Raw genomic sequence first — 18,106 nt, 5'->3', positions numbered from 1 at the left:
ACTCTAAAAATGTATCGACTACCTTATGTTATCACAGGCATATGTTAGGCACAATCGAAACAACCTAATTCTAATGTGAAATTTGACCAAATGTAGCCTGAGTGCTTACCAAGGTTGGAAAGTAGATCCTCTAAGTCTTTGAGAGAAGTCTGCGTATTCTGCATCTCCTCTCCGACTAAAATCTGCTTGATGGTCTGCCGTGGGCTGCTCACTCTCGATCGCATAAGGTCGATGCCTCGCTTCGCCTTCGCATTTGCGTCCTGCAACTTACAGATGACAGCGAAAAGTTCATCTCTTTTCTTCTGAGTTAGGTCATCAATAGCAGACACCTGTCAACAGATACCAAACAATGCAGCAGACACCTGTGATTAGTGTCAAGCAATGTGACAGAAACTTGTCCGGAATAAAAAATGTGGCCGACCACTATCAACTAGTAGTAAACGGTGTGGCAGACACCTGCCAAGCGCTATCAAGTAATGTGGCAGGCACCTGTCAGTCACTATCTAAACAATGTGGCAGGCACTTGACAACTAGTTTCAAACAGCTACGTAACTATATAAATTTTGTTGAGCATGTGAATATCATTAGCGCTGACAAATGGGTGACATAACTTGACACATAACCAATCAGAACGATTTGCACTGTATACTCATTTAATTTAGCAAGAAATGAAGCTACTTTAGCTGTTTCATTGCTTAGGTTCATCGCTCGTTTTTATTGATCCAGAGAAATGCCCTCAGTGGCGATTTGGTGCTGTGTTAAAAACGATTAATACTGAGGCAATTGGTGGAGTATTTTAGAAACATCACAAAAGTGCGCTTAGTTTTACATTGATTTTGCAGCATTTCATCGATTGGATTAAATCAACTTTGCAATATTTTGAGAAGCATCTGCGAAACCGTCAATTTTGACAGCAATGTAAATGTGCTTTGACATAAATCAGCTCATGTCAAAAATATCTTACAGTGTTTCACTAGCGCTTAAAAGGTTATATAAAAATATATAATATACTTTATTTGAGTGTTTTAACCACATTGAGTTTTTCTGATTTTAATCCTGAAACATCCTGGCAATCAGAAGATCTCAAACATCAAAAACAATTGCAAATGATAGGAAAATACCTATACTTTCTGATAAAATCTACAAAAACGTTGCGCACAATCATCTTTAAATGCTATCACAACATCAGAATTGATGTTTCCACGGAAGGAAATTGTTTTTCCATGTAAGGTGCTGCCTAACCTTCTTGCTGGCGTTAGCCATGAGCTTGTCTATCGTTTCTGACATCAGGTTGTTTATGGATGTTTTCATTCGTTTTGCTGTTTCCTCCAGGTCATCCAGCATGGATGCACAACTCTTTATCTGCAGACATTAATGTAATTCACACCATACTCTTACCTTATTCTCAAACCAGGTCACAACCTAACCTCACTTTGAAAAATGTATACAGTTACCTCATTCTGATGAAGACAGACAGCTTCACTTCAATCTGAGATTTTGTATATACACCTTGTATATAGTTTTTGTATATAGACTTGGTATATAAACCTCGTATATAGACCTCGCATATAAACCTCGCATATAAACCTCGTATATAAACCTCGTATATAAACCTTGTATGTAGACCTCGTATATAGACCTCGTATATAGACCTCGTACATAGACCTCGTATGTAGACCTCATATATAGACCTCGTATATAGACCTCGTATGTAGACTGTACATAGACCTCGTACATAGACCTCGTACATAAACCTCGTATATAGACCTCATATATAGACCTCGTATATAGAAATATAGTTATCAAAAATACCTGAGGCCTAATGTTCCAGAATTTCATTAGCGCTGACTGCAAAAATATGTTTAGATAGCTGTTCACAATTTTTCTTTCTATGCATTTCAAGGCGAAAATAAAAAAGATTTCAGACCACGATTTTATGTTGTAAATTCTGAGTGAAAAAAAAACTAACTGCTTCGCTTTGTTTTGGCAACATGATAACACAATCTCTTAAATTTGTTGTAGCAAAGTTTGGAGTAAATCTATTAATGCTATGGTCTTTGATGAATGTTTTCGTATAGTTACTAAGGCAAGCCTTACAACAGCTCAGCATCAGAATGAACAGGATAGGCGAGCCATTAGAACGGGTTTTCATAATGAAAGAGTCACGATCCAATCATCCGGCCTTAATATGAAAAGCAAACATCTCATTACCATTATCTGATCAGACATATTCACACCGCTTATTGAAACACACAAATCTTCTCAGTTCCCCCTGAGAATTAAACTAAATTCCACCTCATTCTGACATCAAACAAACGTACTCTCATCATGCTTTGCGATGGAAACACACTTTGAACATCATCACGAAACTGTAAACACTCACCTTGACCTCTGATTGGCCGAGGGTTAGAGTTCCTTTCTCGATGCTGTCACTGAGCTTTTTCTGTATCTCAGCCACAGCAATGCTGGCTGGAGGATCCGATGAAGTAGCTATAACATAGAAACAAAGGGTAAAATTTAACCAACATTGTAGAAATGCTTTGCACATTTAACAAATGAAACATAAAAAAAGTGCAGTTGAAAATAAAAAAACCAATAAACAATGATTTAACAGTAAAGCAAGTGTCATGACTTGCAGTGTTTACATTGAAAGTTTTCAACAGCCTTTTTTACTAACTAAAAGATATACCAACCAGTGTACAACAACCACTGGACGTAATTATTTCACCCTCGTGTGCCATTAGATAACACTTATTAGCCAATTGCAAAAGAATTTGATGTCCGAGCACTAGGGATGTACTGAAACAGTACAGATAAGCTTCTATAAATAGATAAGGATATTAGGATATCAAGATATTAGGATATCAAGATATTAGGGTATCAAGATATTAGGATACCAAGTTATTAGGATATTAAGATATTAGGATATCAAGTTATTAGGATATCAAGATATTAGAATATCAAGATACAGCTGTCACTTCCACCTATAGACTTGTCGAAAGTTTTAAAAGCAGTTTTCAAAAATTTGTAATTTATAAAATTATTCTTTGAAACTTATTAGTGAGGAGATTATTGTTTTGAAAATTTGGAATTCATTAAGATTTAAATTGAGAACATATCATAAAAATTTTTTTTAATTATATGGTCATAAAGTGTAATTTGCGTAAACCACCATCTTGAATTTTAAGTTAATTCTTTATTTTAAAGAATCAAAAAAGAAAAAAGAAAAATTGCCTCTATTTGCAGGCCTGATATTAGGCTACATATGATTTAAAAAATAAATTTATATTTACACTCACATATATGCATATATTATTCCATGAGTATATTTATGTAGCAATATATAATTGTATTGTCTTTATGCAAAGGAGTTTTAATAGTATAGGCGTTCTATTTTGTCGATGAATTTAATAACAGTGTCCCATATCATAGTGTTTGGATCTATCTGTTGTCGAGGAGTATTATAGTCTGAGCATTGGTAGCGGTAGTGTATACTAGTTTCGTCTTCCAACAAACATGTGCATGTAGATGTATAGGTTGCTCCAATGGTGTATTGGAATAGTTGCAGCTTGTTATGACCAGTTAGCAGATTTCACAGTGCAGCAAGTGCTTTCCTTTGTCTTTAGAGGTATTGGGTTATTGAATAAATGGTCTACTGGGAGAGTTGCAATTATTCCTATTGAGCAATTCCCATTAATTAGTTGCATCTTCCATCTTCTAAGCCATTCTGATTTTGTAAGATCGTTAATGTTTGTTTTACTGAGTTCTTTGGAGTCAATTTCGGAGTTGAATTTTGAATTTTTTGAAGTTGAATTTTTACAAATTGCCATAGTAACCGATTCAAACAATTTTTACTATTTAGGGCGCTTCAATTGCTTTTTAAAAATACCCTCCAATAATTGTGAAATAATTTTATTCTTGTTGCTGCATTTCTTAGTTTTACCACTTCAAACAAAAATTCTAAGACTCACATGCGCTTTTAATTTTCTTAAAAATTTACTCACATATTGAAACTAATAAATTGTAGCATTCTTTGCCATTGCTAGTGATTTTTGCGTCTTAGTTGTTTATTTCTAATGAACATGTACGGACATACGGACAAGTAATACATTTATTCCTTTCCTTATTTACTAAGCTTTTTACTACATTTTCATTGACGCGGAGGAAAAAGACAGCCAACAAGCAATTTTATCTTACTAAATATAGGCTACGCATAATAACCATTTTGTGGTTCACAACTTTATGCATTTGCGTTGTACATTTTTAATTACTATTAATTTTCTTAGAACATTTAGTTTGTATTTAAAATGTTTTAGTAAGCTTTTATCTGCGTAAAACTCCTATAATAAATTTAGACACAAAACAATTTTTTTCTATCATAACAATTTTCATCACCTCAGGTTTATTTGTATATATTTAGTCCGAATACACTCTGCAATAAAAACACTGCTATTAAGCCATGGATTAGTAGAAACACATGTGAAAAAGAAAATACAATTTTTAAAATAAACTTACACAAAATTTTCATAGATTTTATCAGAAAGTATTGATATTTTCTATCATTTGAGATTATTGTTAATGTTTGAGGTGATCTGACTGGCTGATGTTTCACGATTAAAATCGATAAAACTTGACTTGATAAAATTTGATTAAAACGCTCAGAAAAGAATACTTTGAAAATAACATCACTAGCTGTTATCGTTTCTTTAGTTGATATCGGCTCTTGTGTTCGGGTTGAAGCATTAGACGTCTCAATTCTGTTGGCCGTCTCTTTGCAATTATATACGTACAAGTACATCATAATCGCACTTTTGATTGATCTGAGCAGTTTAACCGCGATAAAGTTAATAACTCATCCTTTTCTACTATCTAGAATTACGGAAGTCAATGAACTAGCAAACTGACATGGAGCCCACAGTAGCAGGCTTTTAGTGATACTAGAAATGGGCAGAAGCTCGCCAGAGCAAGTAGTAGCGTCTCTACTGCACTAGTTTATAGGAAAGCAACATCATAATATATATATATATATATATATATAGCATTTAATCATTCTAACCAGCTAGACGTAAAAACGATATTTCAGAATGACCGGTTTCCAAGCACAAAGGTGGCTCAGTATTCAAACGATTCGGAGCTCAACCGAAAGATTCGAGCACCCGAGGCACCACTGCAGTGAAAAACCAACTCATCTCTTAGAAGCTAGTCGATATCATTTGTAGTGACTGCTGATGATCAGTTGCTTATACAAAACTAAACACAACTACTTTTGATGACAACAGAATGTGAACTGTTACGGCACATCTCAACACAATCACTTCAACTATCGAATTTTTCGACATACTCCTTAAAATTTAAGAAAATATTCATTTCGACATATTATGATAAATAAAATTTCTTAAAACCTTGCAGTTGTGCAATAAAAAAAAAAGTGGCAAAAATAAAAAGTGTGAAAACAATGAAAATGTATAAATATGGAATAACTTAAACTATATCTAGTGGTGTAAAAGCAAGCTGTGCTCGATGGTTCTATTCCCCACTTCACTGTTGAGTCTACACTTCATTCATGTCCTCAAATTAAAATAGCAACACAAACAAATGCTACTTGATTACATTCATTTCTAGATATCTTGGGTTTATAAATTTAACTCTCTACAGTTCTATGTATTCAATTTATTTAAATGTAATTGTTATATGTAATTACTTGAAATGCAATGTATTATTATTATAGTATCTATTCCAACACACATTTTGAAATATTGAATATTCTGTTTTCAAGCCTTTCAAACGTCAAAAACACAGGTCAGTAACAGACATCACAAACAGACGTTCAAAAAAGACTTGTACAACACTGCATTCTAAAGCAATAGAATAAATACAGTATAGCGGCAGCACAACACCAAGTGTGAGTTTGTAGGAAATAAAGGTATATCAAAGATACGGTTTATAGATGTGTGAAAATGTGTCAGTGAATCCAAAAATGGTATATCAACATTTTATAGTTCTTGTGACAACAAACTAGGTTGATCTTCACATTCAAAACGAGGTCAATTTAGATTTTCAAAAAGCTCTAATCAGATCGACAACAATGGCATCACCAGAGATTTCATATATCACTTCTAACATTGATACCTTTTCTCTCTCCCATATGCTTAAGTCTTTAGAGTGATCTATTTTTGGCTATTCTTTGACTGTATATAGACTAGGAATATATAAAAGCTCAATGCAATGGTTGACACTACATGAATATTCGGCATAAGATCATCAAATATACGCTGTAACATGGCCCCATAAAAGGACATATATAGTACAGTATCATTATTCAACCAGCTATCAGCACAGCATCAGTGGAACTCAACTACATAGCAGACGAGAATAGTGAGAAGAAAATTAGTGCACCCAGTGAGTGGGAGGAAACAACTAACAAAGCACACACAAGATATTTTACCAGTTTCAGAATCGTCCGATATTTGCACTAGAACATAAACACAAGCGTTTGTTGTAGAGATATATGCATAGACATAGATAGAAAAGGGATCAACAGGAACAGCTAAGGATAAAGAATTGGTAACAATGCTCAATGCTACACATTTGCTGAAAATATGAGGAAAGACAACTTCATTTCTATTAGAATTAATTAAATGCAAAACTCTTTCCTTTATCAACTTGCAAGCATGTGCAGTATCAGTCCTTTCTCTCTTTATGAAACCTAGTTTATCATTATCAAAGTCGTATTTCATGTGTTGCCAAATTGTGGGCTGATCATTAGCAGGTCAACTCAGGTTACACTGACAGGTGTACAACTCAGTTGTACACTGACAAAGAACTGAAGTAAAGCGATGTCATTGTTTATTCCCTATTATTAAGTCCAAAATATTTACAACCCTCAGCCCAGTACAAATGCTATTTTAATTATATTCGCGTTCAATAATAATGAAAACATAAAATTACAGTTCTGACAATTCAAACTACCTAAATATAGCAAACAAGCTCAAACTTCTGATATGATCATTGCACGAACATCTGCAATTATGCTAGAATGTACAAGTGTTTAATCAGTCCGAGAGAGAGATAAATCCAAATTTATTTTTACCCTACTTTGGAAAAAAAACCAGGCTGTAAGGTTTTACGATCATCAGACCAAGAAGGTGATAGGAAGGGTGGGAGAAATAGAGTAGCCAACGGGTGAATAAGAAGGAGGGATGGCGAGAAACAAACATAGAAAAGAAGAGGAAGGAAAATGTTGAAGGAAGAACAGGGGAGGCAACAACAGGACAAGAAAGAGAGAGGCAAGACGGAGAAAGGTAGAGGGAAAAAGAGGGCTGAGAAAAAAGAGTTGAGGAACAGAAGGGTTAAATAGGAAAAAGGAAGGAGAGAAAGGTTTCATTTGTTGACTGAATAATTAACCTGCACCTGACTTTGACTTAATTGCTGTTAGCCTGAGGAACCCTATGGAACCCCAGGTTGTACATTGGACTGACCTGTATTTAACAACTTATGAGCAAAAAACACAAAAATATGCATTTTTCTAGAACCAAATAAATGCAGAATTTTTATACAAATAAACACTATCGCTACCATGGTTTTGTTCAACGATTTCTCACCAGGAACAGAAACTCTTGGTCTCGTTGCGGGCTGACCCGCAGCACTCGCAGGCCGGGGTTTTATGAGGTGGGCGAGCTGCTTCGTGATGAGGCTCTCTTGCAGCGCCTCAAAGCCTCCATTCGGCACAAGCATTTCCTGTAAGACGAAATCTCGTCTAGTAATAAACCTTAAAGGTTGTCACACCGTGACCGAAATAAAGTGTTCAGGTGTTTTAAAGAAAGACTAATGCAGCCAAAACTAGACATCTTCAGGCCTGCTCACTTTGTGTGACTGGATAAGACAAGGCTATCCCAATATTGTCGATTGTGTCGTATTATTCAGAGTTATTGATTATTTTATATTCACTAGTATTAGAATAAAAACTAGAACAGATAATAAATGAAAAAGTGCTTATTTCCTTAAGTTGGATTGATAACTTATTATTAGTGAAGAAAGTTTAGGCTGCCTACATTCACTACCAGTGTAATCAGAGTTATGATTGGCTAATCATTCACTACCAGTGTAATCTGGGTTCTGATTGGTTAGTCATTTACTATCAGTGTAATCTGAGTTCTGATTGGCTAATCGTTCACACCTAGACTCAAGTAAAAGACCAGTACAGTTTTTAACAACTGAGTATGCCCATTCAAAAGAAAACAAAATTTCTCACGAGCAAAGCATAATTTTTTCTGCAAAGCTGAAAAACCTTGCTTTGCATAACACGAGCATACCACCCATGCATAAAAGCTGGTTTGTGTTTATACGTAAAATAGAGCTGCTAATCTCTGTAACATTATAGTGTTAGGTCAAACATAAATACAAAATGAACAAATAAAACCAGGGGTTTTAATCAAAGCTAAATGGCTGTTAGTGGTTCACAGGCCATCAACTGATAGAGTCGCCACACAGCCTAAAAAAATAGATTGTCATTAGAAAATAAATACAGTAATTTCTTATTTTCCGCAATTAATCGAGACAGGAGCTTCCTGCAAAAAGTTAAAATCTGCAAAATGAAAACTAATAAACTCATATCTTATAGACATTTGCGACAATTTGCTCGATAATCATAAGCACTTTCCTCTTTTTACTTATGTTCTTTGATAATTTTGAGGGTCAAGGGCATTTAAGAAGCATGATTAACGGTGTCACAAGCACTTTTACGCTTCCCAAAACGTAACATGAAGACAGCTATAACAATGATGCGGGCTCTCACTAGGAAAAAGCATGGGAGAGATTTATATATTTTAACTTTTTATTTTCAATTCTTTTCTTTAATTTCCTGTATTTTTTTAATGAATATTTTTTACCCTGCAAAATACTGAAGTTGTAAAAGCTGAACCAGGAGGTAGAGATGATTACTATATATCCCAATAATCAAGGTGATAAGAGTACAGAAGTAGTCTCAAGAACTCTGAATGAGTTTTTAAAAACCATCAACTTCAAAGGAAGTCAACTAGCAGTAATATAGACAAATTCATTTTGAGTGTATCTTAGCTGAAATTCAAATCTAAGCCCCTACAAATAAAATAAATGAAACCTATTCTATTTGTTGGGGTTGAGTATTGAGCATTCGATGAAAGGAGCTGTTTAAAGTTTAATGATATTAATGTTCGATGAAGATAGGCCCTACCCTTTGCTATAATCAACTTTCAACTTTTCAATTTTCTAAAATGATTGTTTGCCGAGTAATTCAGCGTTATCCAAAACAATATTACCATTCAATTAGTATTCTATTCATGTTTTTGACGAAACACGCCAGTCAAATTCTATCACTACTAAAACAATACATCCTGAAGCCTCCAAAGGCCTGGAATCAGTCATCATTGTTAACTGTAACTATCACATTCTTCCGGAGTGATACCAAAGGCTCAGTAAAGCGACCTTTGAACACCTAAATTGTTTAATCTGATCTCATTCATATAACTGGAATAACCTTATCAGCAAAACACATGATAAAAGGCCTCTAGAACGATCCATAATCATGAGACAGCAATATGTTGGAGACTATTTGTGACAAGCAGCATCATTCGTAATACTGATGCAGGTTAGCTAAACCACAGTGTTAAAGCCCTTCAAAGATATCCTTTGCAGGAGTCGTGTTTCCTTAAAAAAACGATTGAAGATTATTTCCATACTGTAGGGCGAGGATCGTAACCGATTTTTATAGATTCTAGCTGATGGTAGCGCTGAACACAATGGATTCATGAACTAACGCATACCAAAAAAGTCAACATGGTTACAAATCTATTCCAGTGGTTTCCGACTAAATTTTTGTGAGGGTACCCTAGGACACTTATGTATTCGTGTCATCTAATGCTTTGCGTTTTCGCGGAGTCATCTTCTCGCGAAAATTTCATGAGCGAAACTAAACTATCATAACGAACGAGCGAAAACGCGAAATTAAATAGCTTTGTTCATTGATATCCACAATAAAATCGTCATATATAGAGGGACCTAGACGCCATTGATAGTCCAAGAAACAAATGGCAGCAAGCGATCAAATTGAATTATCGATCTCGCCCACACATTTTACCTGCGGTTTACAAATACAAACTAGTCCAACATTGAACTTTTTTTTTTACTAGCGAACTGGACCTGAGGAATCTAATCTGTTTGTTCCACTGCATTTATTTTCACATCACTATATTTTCGCACTCATTAGAGCCGCGAAATTAAGTTGCAGCGAAATTTTACTCTGTGTGCTACTCACGAAACTAAATGCTAGCGAAATAAGTGTCCTAGGGTAGTAGTTATCAGAGTTTAGTATTTGAACTGAAATAGCTTAAATTAATTTTCATTATGGCAAACAGATATAAATAAGATAGACATTACAACAGGCGGTTTGACATATAAATAACATATATATCACTTATAGCAGCCTGAATTTTTGACAAATCTTTTGTAAATAAACATACAAATTTATTAGGAAAGAACTTTTTGGAGCTTAACAACTTCAATTTGTAAAGTTTGGAGTTCAAATCAAAATAATGTAAGGTTAAATCAATTATTGATCTTTAATAGAAACCAGATATAGCGCACGGCAGTTTACATCTTTAGAAATTACAGTTTCCATTTGTTTTTAGTTCTTTGAAAGATAAACATCAGACAAAAACAATCATTCAAATGGGCATAGACTAAGTTACCCGGTTGCATAGGGGGCACTTGTACTTGGATTGCTTCACTTCAAGTCTGTTAAGACAGTCAAGGCATATTGTATGCTGACACGGAAGTAGTTTTTGCTTTTCCTTGTCCTCAAAACATATCTTGCATTCAAGCATTTCCCTCAGTTGCTCTTCTAAGCCTGCCATCGCCATCTACAACACCCAACTCAGACAGGTAACAAAGACTTAACTCAAGTACAAACTCAGTCAGGTAACAAAGACTTAACTCAAGTACCAACTCAGTCAAGTAACAAAGACTTGACTCAAGTACAAACTCAGTCAGGTAACAAAGACTTAACTCAAGTACCAACTCAGTCAAGTAACAAAGACTTAACTCAAGTACCAACTCAGTCAAGTAACGATGACTTAACTCAAGTACAAACTCAGTCAACTAACAACAACTTCATTCAAGTACCAGTAAAGTAACAATGATATATTCAACTTCTAACTGAATTGTGAATAAAAAATTAAAAGTGGAATGAAAGCATTGACAAACCACCTTGTCACCTATTCTACAAGATGAGTAGAACAGTTTTTTTGGTCTCCCTTAGTGTCAGACATTTCTAGTCTGTCCCTTCCGAAACACCAGACTGGTGCATTCCAAAAACCTTTTCTCATTCGGCACCTCATTCATGGAACAGTATTGAGCTGGACATATTGAGCTAAATTTTCCATAAAAACAATCACAACCAACTGATTATACTAGAAACACTTCTTAAAAGGTAGACAAACGCGATTTTAAGACCTTTTCTTTGACTTCCAGTCATTTTGCTGAAACTACTAAACCATGGTGGTATGGAATGCGTGTTTAGAGAGCTCAACAGACGCATAACGACTGTAAAAGTAACCAAAGTTGACTAAAATATAGCAGATTCAATTGCTTGGCCTCTAAGGTGCAGTATCAATAAAACTCTTTATTGATCGCTTCGTTAATTCATTCTTTACATATTTCTTTGTGGCTCTGTGGTACAGTTTTCAGTATCATAGATTATTAGTCCATTTGGTTACAAGCACCCGTCACATTTTGTGGCGGAAATTATCGGATTAAAGCAAAGGAAGTGAAAGAGTTTCTCACAATAACAAACAGGAAGTTCTAAAAGTTTTTCCTTAAATATGCCTAACCAATTTTTATGACTGCAACCTATTTATTTTCGGAAAGACAACTCCAACCAAAAGACAAAACAATCGCCATTCCTACATCAACACAATGAATATTTAGGTGTCTAGTTAGTTTTCCCTTCAACATCGAGTTCCATTAATACTATCTAGAGTACAAAGCAGCACACCTCCATTATATAAGGACAAATATTGCCTATTCATTAGTGATTCATGCAGTTGGAATTATACAGAGCAAATATCTGAGCGAGGTCAGAGGTCATTTATCAACGAGGTTACATACCACCATTATATAAGAACAAATATTGCCTATCCACTAGTGATTCATGCCATTGGAAATGCACAGATCAAATTACTGAGCGCACTAAACCAGGAAGTTGCTTCTAACAGCTACCATAACAACATGACTAAAGCTTGTAAGCTTATGAATCAGGTAGTCAGGCCGGCAAATAAATTGACATCTAGCAAATACCCTAAACTAACCAATACTAACGCCTGCCCTGCACGCTGTTCAACAGCGACAGCAATCTTTGGTTAGTCAGCAAACTTATTATTAGATGTGAGTTTGGAGCAGCCGCAACTCGTCGTCGAGACTGATATGGGTTTTGGTAATCAAATTTAGTTTCGTATGAGTTTCTATGCCCCGGGAAATCTTTAGCAGTTGTTGTTTCTTTTAAAAAGCAGCTCAGAACAGTTTCAATAGTCAGATAGGGCCATTGAAGTTATAAATCTAAGTTGATTATTGCGCTAAAAACCAAGTTGGCAAACAGACTCAAACTGTTGAAAATGTTTTAATCTGGTATTTTTATAATCTGAAAATTTATAATAAACCAAATATAGTTTATAAAACACCGCATTTCCATGCATCAAATGGTTTTGGAGCTGCTTTCACTGCAAATCATAGAAACTGTAAAATCTGAGCATATTCGACACAATTTAACTTCGGCGAAGTTGTGCAAAGGTATTCACTGTGAGAGTGCTCTGACTTACAAATGCGCACCGCTGATGGCAAAGGTATTCACTGTGAGAGTGCTCTGACTTACAAATGCTCACCGCTGATGGAACCAAATCAATAATACTCAGCTAAGATCTCCCAAATCGAGGTAAATAAATATCAGCGCACAACCCGTGGTTCTCAGCTGGGAAAACGTTTTACAGCTACTCACTACTGTCTCTGCTTGACTTTTTGTCTTCCATTAACATTTCAAGGATGGGTTGTTCATACGACGATGACTAACTAATTACTTTTCAGTGCAACTAGTTGACTGCATGAATTGGAAAGTGACCTTGACCCGAAAGCGAGTCTACTTTAACAAGTTTGCTTTGTTATAAGAAATACATCACGAATCTTGAAAAGATCTATCGTTTAACTGCGAATCGTTGAAACATTAGGGTGCGGGTTCATCTGCAGCCGGCAACATCGAACCCATTCGAAGCATGGAGACGCAATGAAAGTTGATTACAAGCTCTTAAAAGCGCAAAAACGAACAGTTAATCGCAGCCATCACGAAAACACCGTAGTTTGGAATCTCTTTATTTTGATGACGTACTCAAACATTGTGATTATTGTTTTGAAAAGTGATGTTATCATGTTAAATAAAAGACCAATAAAAGGCTCAATATAAAACATCTCGTAGTACTAGTTTATGACAAACACTTCAAGTTTTACTGGAAAGCCCTTATCAAATATAGATGCTCGCTACTTTACAATTTCGTTTCGGTTTGGTCTAATAATCTAGTCGTAATTTGATCATGTGACCCATACTTCCTGCCAAATGGTGTGAACAATTTCTGCAGCATTTCTCGATTATCACAGGCGACCAACAGGCTCATCATGTTTATCAGACAATGATATGCACTCCTTCGAGCCAAAGTTAAAATATTAAACGAATTTTTACAGTAGGTTTCAGGTGCTCAAAGTGACCCCATTACAATGATGGTGAAATAGACGCGTAAGGACAATAGACATGATTTTATTGAAGACGTGAAGTAGATTTGTGAAAATATTTCAACGAATGAGGTTGCATAACAGTGTAAACAGAAGCCATCGGTGTTCAACTACATCCAATTTGAGCCGTTTTGGAAAGGGATTCCAATCTACATCGTTTTTGTGATGGCTGCGATTAACTGTTCGTTTTTGAACTTTTAAGAGCTTGTAGTCACATTTCCACATACAGTGAAACATGGATAACTCGCCCTCGGATATAGCGAACACATGGTTAATTCGACTGGATTTGCTTGGTCCGTTCCCACGCAATGATAAATGGCTCTATATAACTCGAATTCAACACTGTTATAACGAACTGTTTTTTGCCCAACGGCTACCGAAACGGTTGCTATCGCTTTAGAAAATCACTTTATTCCAAGCCATAGAGGTAAACCTCAACTTTTCGTAATTCATAAGCGTCGTTATTACCTCCATCGGCAAAATATTTTTGTCAACGACTGTTCTAAAGGTTTGGTGAAATTTTATTTATACTGCTATACGATGAATAGAACGGGCTAGCCGGGTCACGGGCGCAAGGATTTTCGCCACGCACATACAAAACAAAAACAGCATGTTGTTTTTGTTTTGTATTTGCGTGGCGAAAATCCTTGAGTGCGTGACCCGGCTAGCCCGTGATGAATAGTTTTCCGACGTTGATTCCGTGTTGAATTAACGTCGGAATGTTGAATGTTTAAAACGTCTTAAAAATTGTTGAAATCAAACGTATACTTTGTCTTAGCTAAAAAAAACTATTCATCGTTTGACCTAAACACAAAATACGTGTGTACATTCAATAAGTATCCATTCAAAAAGCGTGAGTGATATACAATGTACCGTAAAACCTCGTAAAACTTTTAATTGAACTGCCTCGGAGTGTTGCTCTTAACGAATCCCAGGTAAAGTAAGGTAATCTTTCCATAAACTTCAAGAAAGATCGGCAAAATTGATCGTGGGTAAAACGCTCAAAAGAAAAAGATGTCTTTTCTTTGAGCATTTCAGCAACGATCAAGTTTTGCCAATGTCAATCTAAAAACGTCCTGGCAATAACATCACCTCAAACAACAAACCAATCTCAAGTGATAGAAAAATCTCTACTTTTTGATAAAAACGTTTTAAACTTTACATTAGAAGCATTTAATTTGAAACAAGCCATTTGTGCTTTTGATTTATATTATAGTTTGTATATGTTCATGTATCTACTAATAAATAAGTAAATACATGGACTTGTGACAGTGCTCTGATAACTTGAACACTCTGATAATTCGAACACTTTTGCTCGGTCCCTTGAAGTTTGAGTTATCCGAGTTTCACTGTATTTTGCACCTACAACACAGCGGAGTAAGACTTGATGAACCTTTTGATACCAAATAACTGTAATGTGGACTTTGTCGCAAATCAACCTTTAAAGGAAGTTACAATTGACTGGTCTTTAAATCATTGAAATGTAGTGATGACCAAAAAAGCTTGTTCTGCAGAAAACTGTCGATCAGAAAATATGAAAAGCTATATCAGAAAAATACAAAAAAGCTTGTTCTTGTTCTGCAACTATAAGAAACTATGGAACAGCCTATTTGTACTGATATTGACTTACAGATGGATTCTAGAAAACTCTATGAATATCCAATCAATTTTGTGACAATGTTTACAAAAGTTGAACTAGTAGTAAAAACTGCATCATATGAGATATTCTAGAAAGTTCCAACAGCACTAAAAAGGAGCTGCCACACATTTAGCTCCTGTAAGCATCCGTTTGATGATAACAAAAATTCCATGGTTACAGGTCTTATTAAATTCTCCATGACAACAATCACATCCAACTAATTATACCAGAAAGATTGAAAAAAAGGTGGATAAAAGCTACTCTGTGGTCGTTTTTTTGAGTTCAATTCATTTTGCTAAAACTGCTAAACCACAGGTGTCCTTTAGTGGGATATTAATATATTAAGATATTAATAGGGATATTAATAGGGATATTAATAGGTATTAGAGGCAAGTTTTGATAAACCATAAGGTGAGTTATACAAGACATGACTTAGAACTTGGAATATTTTGACATGATGGGTGGTCCTGTCGATTGGTTTAGTTTTTGTGTGTGCTGCTCATCGGATTGGTGAGATATTTGGATAGATAATTTTGTTTTCGCTCATAACTATGTGGACCTTTGTTGTTTTTGTGTGTGTGTAGCCTACGGCTCGGCCTCGGCAATATCCCACTAAAGGACACCTGTGTGCTAAACCACCGTATGGAAATTTCCACTGTCGTACGGAATGCTGTAGGATACATACATCGATGAGATGTATCTTACATCTGGTTCCTTTAGAGATCTCAACAAATGCAATACTATAGTAAAAATAACCACAGTCCACTCAAATGTAGTAGATTTGTAGCTGGTGCCAGAAGTTGCAGTCCTTTACAACACAGATTCCAAAGAAACACCATTTTCCACACTTTTTCTCAACTGTACTCTTTAAATGATAGGCAAATATAATAGGAACTAAATTTTAATGCGGATCATCAGTCGAAACATTAACATCATTTCAACTTAACGGACCTGCTATAATGAATACCAGAATTATCTCCCTAAAATGTTCCGTTTTACTAGTGAATGCTTAGCCAGTATTATATTTGGTATCAACAGCAGGTACTCTCTACCATGCTATGGCTTAAGATTTAATACACGGCAAAGGTATTTTGTGGCGCAATACCGACAAATGCTCGCCGTTTCATCATGGTTGACATTTTTTTAACTGATGTCTGCGTCAAGCATAAAAACAATCAGCTACTTTCAGATCAGGGTAACCATATACAGCCAAAGGGCTATATGCACAAAATTAGTTCACTGCATGATCAGCGATTACTTTAAGAAGATATTGTAATTTGTTTCTTTATAATTCAGACAAAAAAACTATAATACCAAACACTATCACAAAGAAGATGTAAAGAATGAATTATTGAAGCGGTCAATAAAAAGGGTTTTATTGATACTTCACCTTAGAGACCATTCAATTGGTGATCCGGTAAAAGTTCCAAACAGTTCCTCAAATTTAGACTAAGTGAAGTGGAAGTGAACTCAATTAAAATATTTTTTATTCTTTCTATTTTTAACTCCATTTAAAATAACTGACGGTTTGAAAAATCTTGGACATTACTTCAGAAGTAGAGTCAACTAACTGACAGTATTTTAATGTTAATGCTAATGTTTAGTACAAATCAGGAAGTTGTTAAGTCTGTTAAGTCACATCCAGAACATTTTTAGTGTATGTTATTAATGTAGTCATTTACAAAACCAATCGGCAGTTTTTTGGGTCCTAGTAAAAATATAACTTTTCCACCAACTCTAGAATATTCATAAATAAATGCATAGATCTTGTTAGATTCAACAACATTTCTATCGCGCAAAAAACCAGCATGAAATATGCACATGTTGCACTTGATCAAACGTAAATGAGATGAATCTTACAGCTGGTTTTTTTGTGGTTTCTGCAGGTTCCGTACTCAAAGTTGCTGCTGGTACTGATGCGGCTGAACCTTCAAGAGGCTTTGAGGCCTCTTGAATAGGTTTGACCTCCTCTTTTGATTGAGGTTTGGGCTTTGGTTCACTGCTACTCGAAGAAGGGGTGTATTTCTGTTCTGGTGTCTTCGATGACTCAGAACCCATTTAAGGGTCTAGCCAGACTACTGCCTATCATTTCACCAACCTTTACAAAAGATATAAAAATATTATACAATAATAAAAGCGAATAAAAATATCATAAAATATTATAACAGATCTGGTGAGATTATTGTAAAACTAAACATCTATGTGTTTTCATGATCCGGCCAGATGTGCCAAAATATATACATAAATGAGCATCATGCCACCTAATTAACACTTCACTTTCAGCAAACACTACTAAACAGTTCATATATAATAGTGTATGCTAACGTTATATGTGAAATTATCTTCTATCGATTAAAGGCCCCGTGCACACTGCTTTTTGACTGACTCTATACTTGAAACGACAAATCGGGGTGAGCGCAAACAATATGGATAGACTGAAGTTTAATAGTCTGTCTCTAAAACAGCTGAATATACCGCTGGGCTAGTCCTTGACAGATGCATAGATTCATTAGCCAATTGGATGTAGCCATTCAATGAAAAACAAAGGTTAAAGCTGGGCACACTGAAACATCCAGCAACGGATAATCTATTGTAGTATTGGTAAAGCTGACAATGACTCAAATTCACAGTGACTTTACTCTATCACTTCAAAGTCCATTG

At 35.3% G+C, this 18,106-nt stretch overlaps 1 protein-coding gene across 2 annotated transcripts in view; it reads right to left on the bottom strand.

Moving 5' to 3' along the window:
- LOC137403820 (uncharacterized) overlaps nt 1-17,567 on the bottom strand; it is a 29,247-nt gene extending 11,680 nt beyond the window's left edge. The window contains exons 1-7 of one of the 2 annotated variants that reach the window (XM_068089882.1): nt 17,306-17,567; nt 10,725-10,895; nt 7,602-7,737; nt 6,446-6,472; nt 2,384-2,490; nt 1,243-1,362; nt 110-329 (exon numbers count right to left, since the gene is read on the bottom strand). In XM_068089882.1, the coding sequence (XP_067945983.1) occupies nt 110-329; nt 1,243-1,362; nt 2,384-2,490; nt 6,446-6,472; nt 7,602-7,737; nt 10,725-10,895; nt 17,306-17,503 (979 nt within the window). In that variant the 5' untranslated portion in view covers nt 17,504-17,567. The remainder of the gene's footprint in view (nt 1-109; nt 330-1,242; nt 1,363-2,383; nt 2,491-6,445; nt 6,473-7,601; nt 7,738-10,724; nt 10,896-17,305) is intronic. The other variant, XM_068089883.1, reaches the window with a different exon arrangement.
- Between the last annotated feature and the right edge of the window lie 539 nt (nt 17,568-18,106).

Source organism: Watersipora subatra, chromosome 9 (assembly GCF_963576615.1).
Source record: "Watersipora subatra chromosome 9, tzWatSuba1.1, whole genome shotgun sequence".
NCBI classification, from domain to species: domain Eukaryota; kingdom Metazoa; phylum Bryozoa; class Gymnolaemata; order Cheilostomatida; family Watersiporidae; genus Watersipora; species Watersipora subatra.
The sequence above is the reverse complement of the archived record's forward strand: the minus strand, read 5'-3'. Positions and strand labels throughout refer to the sequence as shown.